This window comes from Pygoscelis adeliae, unplaced genomic scaffold (genome assembly GCF_000699105.1).
Source record: "Pygoscelis adeliae isolate BGI_AS28 unplaced genomic scaffold, ASM69910v1 Scaffold445, whole genome shotgun sequence".
NCBI classification, from domain to species: domain Eukaryota; kingdom Metazoa; phylum Chordata; class Aves; order Sphenisciformes; family Spheniscidae; genus Pygoscelis; species Pygoscelis adeliae.
The window spans coordinates 318,963-329,526 of NW_008824894.1; the positions used below are offsets into that span (position 1 = coordinate 318,963).

The 10,564-nt window shown below is 45.3% G+C and overlaps 1 protein-coding gene across 1 annotated transcript in view; it reads right to left on the minus strand.

Annotated features, from left to right (window-relative positions):
- The window catches only part of RNF213 (ring finger protein 213), a 54,800-nt gene that overhangs the window by 22,286 nt on the left and 21,950 nt on the right, over window positions 1–10,564 (minus strand). The window contains exons 25-32 of the mRNA XM_009324579.1: window positions 9,296–9,489; window positions 8,748–8,900; window positions 4,453–8,046; window positions 3,409–3,545; window positions 2,988–3,083; window positions 2,418–2,536; window positions 1,736–1,858; window positions 929–1,014 (exon numbers count right to left, since the gene is read on the minus strand). Of these exons, the coding sequence (XP_009322854.1) occupies window positions 929–1,014; window positions 1,736–1,858; window positions 2,418–2,536; window positions 2,988–3,083; window positions 3,409–3,545; window positions 4,453–8,046; window positions 8,748–8,900; window positions 9,296–9,489 (4,502 nt within the window). The remainder of the gene's footprint in view (window positions 1–928; window positions 1,015–1,735; window positions 1,859–2,417; window positions 2,537–2,987; window positions 3,084–3,408; window positions 3,546–4,452; window positions 8,047–8,747; window positions 8,901–9,295; window positions 9,490–10,564) is intronic.

The window sequence follows — 10,564 nt, forward strand, 5'->3', positions numbered from 1 at the left end:
CCCTGTCAGTTCCCGAGCAGCGATCGCTGCCTCCCAGCCAGCTCCCCCCTGCTTATACACTGAGCATGACATCATATGGTACAGAATATTCCTTTGGCCAGTTTGGGTCAGCTGTCCTGGCTGTGCCCCCTCCCAGCTTCTTGTGCACCTCCTCGCTGGCAGAATATGGGAAGCTGAGAAGTCCTTGACTTAGTATAAACACTGCTCAGCAACAACTAAAACATCGGTGTGTTATCACATTATTCTCAGGCTAAATCCAAAACACAGCACTGTACCAGCTACTAGGAAGAAAATTAACTCTATCCCAGCCAAAACCAGGACACACAGCATTTGTATTAAGACAAGACTCCTATAGGGGGAAAATTCAGTAGTTCAGGGAAAAAAGTGGAAATTATAAACGTGACTAGGGAAAATATGCCCTCCCTGGGAGATGCTTAGGCACTAGAGAGGCAAAAGCCACATGCAGTCACCCTCATACTGGGCATCCTCCAGCTTATGCTGCCAGGGGAACATGAGCCAATCTTAACATGGCTGCAGCACAGCAAAGTCCACACCCAACTCCAGCATGGCTTCAAATGCACGCCTCAAAGCACAAACAGCTGGAGCGGCAGGCTCAGAATCACAGTTCTCAGCTTCAGGGTGTAGAAAGACAACAGATGCTTTTAAAACTGATTTTTAAAAATTAGGAGTATGAAATGACTAAGGAATTAGAGGGTCCTTAGAACGGTTTACTTCTTTAATGATGCTGATTTTGACTGGGCTGTGGGGGGAGGAATTTGTGTTTGATCATTAACATTCATGATGCAAATAGTATTCCTGATGGAATTCAAGTGAATGGGGATGCAAAAGGTGTGTTGCACCTATGGATGACAAAGAGCAGAGAGCCGTATTGACAGCTGAGAAGCAAACAAATGTATTCTGAACTAACCTCAGAGTGCTCTGCTTCTGGTACTGGTGTTTCAACCTCCACCTCGTTTTTCTCCTGTTCTTCTCCATTCACAGGCAGAGCTACAACTAAGGTGTAGAATTTTTATTAGAAAGAAGCAGAACACTTCTGCATCAGTCAGGTAAGAGTTTATCTAGCAACCGCATCCCAGAGCAGCAGAACATCTGTCAGAGATCCATCATCACCTGCATGAGAGGCTGAGATCCACTTCTCTAAACACAGCTACAGCTGCTAGAGCTATCATGCTTCATGCAGCAAGAACTGGAAGAAATATGACACTCAGAGCTAAGGCACCAAGCTCTAACAGAATCCTGTAAGGCAGTATGGTGAAAGGAAAAAGTGTAAGAAAAAACGGAGGGGAAAGAAAAAGTCTTTTCTAACTTCCTACAGATTTAGGTGAACAGATCTATACTCATGCAAGTGAGATATTCTCTTGAGTGACTCCCTGTCAATGGTCTCTGCCATGCAGCATCTGCTGCCTCCCATGCTGAGACAGAGCACTCAGCGTGCTGAGCAGTGCAAATATCACATTTTTGTCAAAAGAAAAAGGGAAACCACCAAATTAGCTTCCTTGATGACCCAAAGTTGCAGTAACGAACTAAATACAAATACAAGTTGGTAGCCATGTGGTGACCCCCACAAAAAACAGTTGTTTTTTGTGAAAAGAAAAATCATTAGATACGTTGTACCAGGCATAAGTTCCAATAGCACCAAGTCTGGGACCACATCTCCCCTTTTCCCCACTGGCATATCAACACCACTGGCTGGCACAGCCAGCATGCAGCTTACCTTTGGTTTTACCTGAATCCTCACAGAACATCTGGCTGATAGTAAGGTTCTGCAGGGCAGACATATCAGAGATCATGTCCTTGGATCTGCGGAGATCATCTATATGCACCGACTGCCACAGCCCTAAAGACAGAGGACAAAAAAAAAATCATTTCACGCCTGCAGCTTCCCAAGAATTATCTCCCAGTACCTGTGGGCTAGCAGTTCACATTCAGAGCTCGCTTACTCTCACTTCTTGATGTAGAAAGGGAAAGCAGCAATTCACTCTGAACATGCTAATGCACACTACCCCACCTGATGGGGCATGCACACTACCGGGGCTTTGAGGCTCTTAGAACCCACCACACACAGCAGGAAAGTGCAGAACACATAAGCATGTACTCAGGCACCTCCTGGAGAACAACACGCCAATGCAGTTAGCATCGTGTTTGCTGCTCTCCAGCTGACTAGAAAGAGGACTCATCTGTCTGTGGGCAAGGCGCTCTCACAAAGACTAGGACTCCAAGCTACTAACCCCCCAGGGGCAGTCCCTGCGGGTAAGGGAAGCAGCTCTGACAACCCACAGGACACACTGATTCCAGACTTTAAGCATTAAAAAGGAAGGTGAACAAAAGAAATGTTGCTCTGGTATGTTTGCCTGAAGCCAGCTGAAGAGTGAGGAGCAACAGAAGGCCAGACCCACCTCCATTGAATCCCACATAGGATGTTCCTCCTTCCACCCGGGAAAGCTTCATAATAAAGTAAACAAAGACAGAGGCTTCTCCCAGGTCCACCTTGTTGATTTCATTAACAACAGTGTATCTACAACAAAAGAGGAAATGTTGTTGACAGATCAAAGACAGACAAAAGTTCATGGCCACAAGTCTTTCCTCTGTAAGAGGGCACGTTTCTTCCCCCATATAGACATAAGTGACTCGCTCGCCCCTTCCGAGGTGCCAAGCCTGCCACCTCTAGCTATGCCTCGAATGATAACCCTGATCCTCAGCTCTTCAGGACTTCTGCAGCCAATGGCAAGAATTCACACTTCAAAGGGGATTATCTGGTAATTTGACTCAGTTTAGTTTATTTTGACTTGGGTTATGAATAATTATTTGAAATACAATTAGTGCTTCTAGATTCATTCCACTACAGAATAAAAATAGGATTACACATTCCTGATTCTGAAATCCCCAAAACAGCACTAACAATCAAATGGGGGTGAGGAGTTGCCAAGCAGAACAGCTAGCCGGGAACCACTTCACACTTGACTTACTTGGCTGAGGCAATCAGCTGGGCATTTTCAGAGCCATCTTCAAAGTCTGTCTGAATAATAAGGACTTTATTTCCTGACGTGGCATCAAGGAAATCTCTGAAGAGTGAAAGGGGATTTAAAAGAAGTCACTAAGTGTAAAAGTAAAACATTTAAGACTGTAGAAGTAGTCACTCCACATTAGCTTTGGCTGCTGCAGGCAGAAGGAGAGATTAGAACACCCATCCTATAGGGACGGTATAACTTCAGAAACCCATCTCAGTATGATGGAGCTAATACAGTTTGCACCGAGCCAGTCCACTGTTCAGCACAGCATGGCCTCCTGCCTCCCTCTTCCGTATGTGTTACTCCAAATGTTCTGCCCGCGCATCTTCCACCCAGATGACAGCGTACTGAGAGCAGGATAATGCAAAACCAGACTCACCGGATGCCCTTCAGGAACGAGTACTCTGTATCAAACTGCTGCAGGAACAGGATTTGAGGCCTTTGCGCTTTACCCTGCACCTCTCTCTCCAGGCAAGCAGCATCAGCACTGGTGAGAAGCCTCGAGAAGGTGGTGACCTGGGAGTACAAGATGTAGGTTCGTTCTTTGCTCAGGAATGCAGTAGGAAGGCAGTAGAGACTTACTCACCTATGCTCCCAGGTGCTGCTAACTTGCTGCAGAGCTGGACTGCACCCCAAAAAACATTTATTTGCCCTGCCAGTAGGCAAAGGGTCAACATGGGCTGTTACACCAACCCAGGGCCACTGCTGGGTAGCTGGACACAATGACTCTTGGTGCTGCCAGAGAAGGGGCAGCTGAGAAGGGGCAGCCAAGGCTCCGAGAACCTTCTTGTGAACCCCTGTAGCGTGCCTTCTCTCCTAGGCTGCCTTCCCTGTAGCGCTCTCAGGGAGCAGCAAGTCCAGCCCCAAGAGAAAGCACCTTGTTTCCATGTGAGGCAGGAGAGGGAGAAATTCTCCAGCCAATCTCAGCTGAAGTGCTTTAGTTTTGGTACTACGCAAAAATAGAACAGAGCTATCCCATTAAAGGCCCACGAGATCTCTGGCTGTTTGTGGCTTAGCTGGATTAAAATCTTTTGTATCTGTAAGACCAGAGGCAGACAAAGATATGAGGGTTCAAAGGCTCCTGACAACATTTTTTGCAGCCAGTAGCCATTTTGCTGGCTGTGTTCATGGAGGCAGAACTACTTTCAAAGTAAAGAGATGCATCAGCTGCCCAAACTCACTTAAAACCCCCACTTTGATGCCAGGGAGCATCAAATACTGCTTCACGCATAGCAGAGGTATTAGATTCTTCAGGATGCAACAACACACCTGCTGAAACACCCACCTCTGCACATCTGGGCACTAAGCAGCAAGGCTGTTATCAAGTTTACTCGGGTGTAGCCATAATGCAGCCCTGGCAGTATAAACCAAAAACCTCAGTGCGGGTTGGGAGGGTTTTGAGAGGACATTGCAAGATACTCACCTCTGTAAAGACTGTTTGGTACCCAGACCCAGTGTGGACGTGAGCTCGGAGGAAGTCTGCAAAAGACATGTGTTGCTGCTGCTTGAAGTATATATTGGCCAGAGAATCTGCCATAAACAAACCCACCGAGTTGCAGAGACGGATCACGGAGTCCGGGGTGGCACAGTTCAGCAGCGCCAGCTGGGCTTCTTTCTTCACGCAGGACATGAGTTCACTAGGAGGACACACTGGTTTCAGCCTTTCTGTTGCCTGCAGGACCACTGAGGCACAGGTATTGGAGTGGTAGCCCACAAACACATCAGAAGGGCTGTATTTCTGCTTGCTTATGAAGTGCTCTTCTGTATTGGCTGCAGTGAACTCATACACCCACTTCTTCAGCTCTTTCACAGTTTCTCTTTGCCCCCTGTCCAGGACAGTACTGATGTCCAGGTAGTGCTTTTCCAGCCTGTTGATCAGTGGTATGGGGAAGTGCTTATATACCACGTCTTTCTCCTCGATGACTATCAAACGGAACTTCGGGTGCACTCGGCACTTCACCCGATGGGTGCCCAGTCCCAAATCAACATACTTCTGGCCAGCAAGGTACACATAGTATTGATTGAGGGCATCGTAGAGGCTTTCATAAAGGTTTTGCAAGTTGAGGAGCACAACCATTTGGCCAGTTTCCATGCAGACCTTCACACGGTTGATGTTCCTGCATATCTGGGTGTACTCTTGGTCCTTGGGGAAACTGGAGCCAAAGATAATTTCTGGCTGTCGCCGGGCAGTAAAAAAAGCTTGCTGGAGGATCTGCAGTGCTGCATAATTCTCAGTCAACACAAGCAGGTACCTGCAATCACCATCCTGACCACTGCTGTAAATGTTTTGTCGTACCAGCTCAAGTCTACTGATATCATGAGCACGTATTTCTCCTTTTTCTGGTAACTGTGAGGTGAATATTTCCAAGGCATTGACATCATCTTTGCCACCAAAGTTACGAAGAACAATTTCAGCTATGTCTTGAGGTGTCGGCTCACTTTTGGAGCTCTTAGCTAAGGCAAAAAACATCTTTATGAGGCTGTAGTAGTCACGCAGACCAAAGAACGCCCTGTCTTGGGCCTTGCAAATATTTTCATATGCATCTGCAAAGTGACAAAAATACTGTTCGACCTTCTGCAAAGCCCCTCGTGCTGAGCAACAAATCCCCTTCGCACTTTCTATGAGCTCTTCTTTGCTGGGGTCACCACGTGAGACAAAGATGCCTCGATTCATTTTAGCAGGATCCAAAGCCCAGTTGGAAATGCCGATGAAGCCGACCTTTTTGTGAGGAAGAGGGACATCGTCTATGCAGCCATCTTCCAAAAGTGGATGCAAAGTCTTCAAGGGCATTTTGGGAGAGTCTTCTGCCAGCCCAATCTCATCCAAAACCACCACTGAGACATATTCCTCCAAGTTCTTCCCTTCCTGGAATCGAGCACAGTGCTTGAAAGTGCCTATGATTCCCTCTGGAGTGGAGAGAGGACTGCACTGAAAAGACACTAGATGGATCTGCTTAAGATCCTTGAACAAATCTGAATGAGCTGCTTGGCCCTGCATAGCATCAGCCACAATGGTTTTCGCAAGGGATTTGGAGCTCCCAGGCTTCCCAACAAGAAAAAGAGGGATTTTCAACTCAATGCAGATGACCATCATAAAGACATTTTCCTTCAAGGCCAAGTTTCTTGCTATGGTATCTTGGAGGTGCACACCACTCAGGAATAAGCTCTGCATCAGGGAGATTTCTTCCAAAATCTTTTTCTGGGTATCATAAGGTTTTGGAAGGACCTGGCTGATAGTACTCCTATATGCCTCCTTCTTTTCCAAGGATGCATGATAGCAGACCCCAACTGCCAGCACCAAGCACCAAAAAATGTTGTTTCTCTCAACAGTGCTCTTTGGAGCTCTCTTCTCGGCAAGGTACTTCTCCAGTTCTCTCAACAGTATTTTACTGTGCTTGTGAAACCACTTGAAAACTTCCATGCAGCGTTCCACATCCCGCAGGCTGACAAAGCTGCATTCATCATCCCTCTGCCTCATGTATTGCTGGGAAGCAAAAAGCACTTCTGTAATTACCTCTTCTTCAGACTGCCTCATTGGGACGTGTTCAGTAACTCTCTGTACAATCTGTTGTATATACAGTTTTTCAGTTAAGTTGTTCAGCTGCCCAAAATCCCACACTAATGGGATCATGCTGGGTGGGAGCGCATGGACCCGGTACACAAGCTGTCTCAGTGGAATTGATCCAAGCTTATCCTTCGTCTCATCTGCTTTGACACGGTAACCCAACCCAGCTAATTCCAAGCGTTGAATCATCTTTGGTGTGTGCTTACGGTAAGGGTTGCAGGCTGCTATGATCTGCAAGCCAGAGCAAGAGACCAAAGGCTTCCCCTGCACTGTGTGGTCACACAGAACTTCCTTGATGCTGCTTACAGCCTCTGTTGTGTTGGCTTCATCGAAAAAGAGGACTGTGTCCAACCCGTGCTGCTCCTTATTCGTTTTAGCAAGGGCTTCTGCTTCTTTGATCCTGGCATAAATCATCTCTGCAGTAGTACCTCCATGAACTTTTACAAGCTTCATGTTCTCTACCTCTACATAGCTTCTGCGTAACTTGCACAGAAACTTTATAAGTCTGGTTTTCCCACAGCCTGTTTCTCCCATGATGACAACTGGGATGTTGCATCTGAATCGCATCTCAATAGCCAAGATTTTTAGCACATTGTCTGTCGTGAGTTCGTATGTCTCATCAGGGTCTATTACCCAGGGGATTCCCAAAACCATGCAAAGCTTCTCTAGCTTCTCATGACGAGGCAACTGATCAAATGGAACATTGAAGGGAACTCTTTGGAGTAACAAGCCTTTGTACAACTGTGAAGTCATGACATTTTTCTTGATAATGTTGCCATTCAAAGGATTAATGGCATCAACACCGCGACTGTCATTATGCTGAAAGTGGAAACCAATGAATGTCATGGACGTGCGATCTTCATTGAAAAACAAATATGGATGAGGCTCAGACTCCCACTTTTTCCGAATGCGGAAAGGAAGAAGATCATCTTCTGCAACGTTCTCCAGGTTGGAGGACTGCCTTCCTGAACTTTGATCAGAAATGTTTAGGGAGGGTGTTGCAAAATCCCTTGCCATTAAAATCATGAAGGAAACGACAAAGTTTTTGAAACCTTGCAAAGTGTCCTGGACAAAGTCAGGGTTGCAAAAGACAGAAGCTTCACAGTCTCTCAACTGAACATTGAGAAACCATGTGAAGTTTCGGAGTTCTGACCAGGAGGGATCTATGATCCCGCAGTGCAGAAGGAACTGCTGCAGGCATTCTGCCGGGTTCCCTTCCACAGTGTGCGCTTCATAACAGAATGTGTCCAGATTGTACCCCTGGTCAAATCTTTTTAGGTACTGGAAAGGTCTCTGGAAAGCCTCACTGCAAAATTCCTCCTCGTCCATTCCTGGGTCTGAAACATCCCCAGACTGGTTCTCAAGTGTCTCCATTTCTAGTACTTCTTTGGGAGACTTGCATGTTACTTTAGGGAACACATCAAAGAAATTATACTTCTGACTCGCTGACATCTGGAGTAAAGGAAAAGAAAATAGGTCATCACAAAGCTGTAGCCCTAATCTTCCTCAATTTATTTAATCTGTTCTTACAGTACTTTTGCCTAAAATCACAGACCTTGCTGATTAACAGCAGCTAGTCTATACAACCGTGACACTTTTTCCCCTGTGCATCACTTTTTCCACTTAAAGGGCATCACAACAATTAATCCTATTTCCTCCTGCAGTCTCCTTTCTGTAACATTAGTCCTTTGTTACCTCCAGCCCCTTCTCAGTGCTACCTCAAAGAAAAAGAAACTAAACCGAAGAAACTGTTGTTATTTATCCCTGTCACTTCTACACTCTGTTCTTATAGCTGCATATAAATATTCTAGTACTTTCAAACACGCAAAGTAACATGAGGAAGATTAGATTCTGCATTTTTATGTTTCCTATAAATGTTACAGCGGGGCAGTGAGGCTTGGACTAACAGGCCTTCAGAAATTACCAACCCAAGAAAACCACAACAGGTATCATTTACTGTCTAGTTTTAATATCACTTTGTACAACACCAGGGACACCACTTTGTAATGGTGATTACAGAACACCCTGATACAAACAGAATTCCCATGCTATGTTTACAGTTATAGTCTCTACAACTCATGTGCAGCTATGTACAAACATATGTGCAAAAGCACTGAGAAATTCGAAGAAATCAAGTATTGCTGTGTACATACATGTCTTGCTGCTTTCTTTGGCACTGGTGGTACCTCAAGGATTTCAATGATATACAAATGGCACTTCTGTCGTAGCCACATATTTCCATTATTATCTGCCAGATACTGCAAAACCAACAGCTTGAATAGAAACTCTGGAATTCCACTTTGTACCTATCACAAGAAGAGACACAAATGCATTTCCTCTTTATTTACTCATCGTAACTTCACAGAATCATAGAACAGCTGAGGGTGGAGAGGATCTGTGGAGAGCACCTTGTCCATCCCCCCTGCTCAAAGCAGGCTGAGCTAGAGCAGGCTGCTCAAGACCATGTCCAGTCAGGTTTTTGATATCTCCAAGGTTGGAGACTCTACAGCTTCTCTGGGCAACCTGTTCCAGAGTTCAACCACCTTGACGGTAAAGAGTTCTTTATGTTACTTAGACAACAATTAGAAAATACGTCCTAATGAAATGGCTTACTAAGAAAGAAAAGCTTTAAAGAAACAACTTCTGCAAGGATCTACACAGAACTTCTAGGACAAGGCACCTGTGGGAGGGATGTACTTACTGAAGAGGTGATATCAAAATGGAATATCATGGGCTTTGTCTGGTGTTTTCTCTTCAGAAAAGGCAGAAGAGATTTTAGCACTTTATCTTCATCCACTTCTGGTTCAATTAGTCTGATGGTTTTCAGAAGTTTTGTATAGTCAGGCTGCTCTGCTTGCAGTCTCTCATGTAGCCTCTTCACATACAGAGATTTCCCTGTTATCATAAAAAACAGCAAAAGACTTAAAGCCATCAATATCGAATACATCACACTAAGGTCATAAGCATCTGACTGCCTTCTTTCTGTTAAGTACCCTGTCCTCTGAGATCTCTGAACCTTCCTAAAAGGCACTCCAGAAGAAGAAAGCCTAAATCTGGTTAGAGCAGCTGCAGCCTGGAATCAAAGCAATTGCTGCTGTTGGCTACTGAAGGCTGCCATTATCCACATGGCTTGTTTTGCTTAGACTACCTGAGAAAGACTACTTTTTATTAGGACTTGAATCTATTCTATTATGCGGTTGTTTCTGAAGTCAAAACATGGGGGGGGGGTGGAAATAGTTTTTTTCAAAAATAAAAGCACCCTCAAGTTTCCTATCCTGTAGAAACTAATTTTGCCAGCATTCGGGCAATGCCAATGACTTGGGTTTCTTCTTTGCGGTTGGCTGTAGTCTGCATCTGCTGTTCCCCAGATTAATACGGGGAATGGAAAGATCGTTCCATGTCCACTGGCTACATCCCATCACACCCTTTATGCTGTACGTAGTGCAGGAGCTGGCTGTGGTAGGTTCATTCCGCGAATACTCCCAGTTATGGCTGTCTGGGTAAAGCTGTCTCTTCCAACCTTTTGGAAGCTCCAAACTCACCCTCAGCAGTATGGAACATTTGTAACGGAACAAAAAAAAGGTGGGTTTATATAGCTTCCCACACTGAAGCTAAGGCAGCAGCCATTCGCAGATAACCAAGAGCTACCCTGGGTTTCTGAAGTTTGACAAAAGATGCCATTTGTTACCAAAACTGTTTTGGATTTTCTCACTAATCCCTGGAAAATAACATAGTACTTTCCATTTTGAGCCCAACCTTTTCCATTGGGGTGGTACTCTATCAAAGCCCAAGAACAGCTGTTGTACGGAAAAAGCAAGGTCTGATGTTGCTCCCATATGCAAGCAGTAGAAGTACTTCAGACTCAAAGTTTACACAAGAAACACGCACAGCGTGACAGCCGAAGCACTTGCTGGACTACCAATCTCTAACAGGGGACAACAGCTAAGGAACAGAGTAAGAACACAGCTGA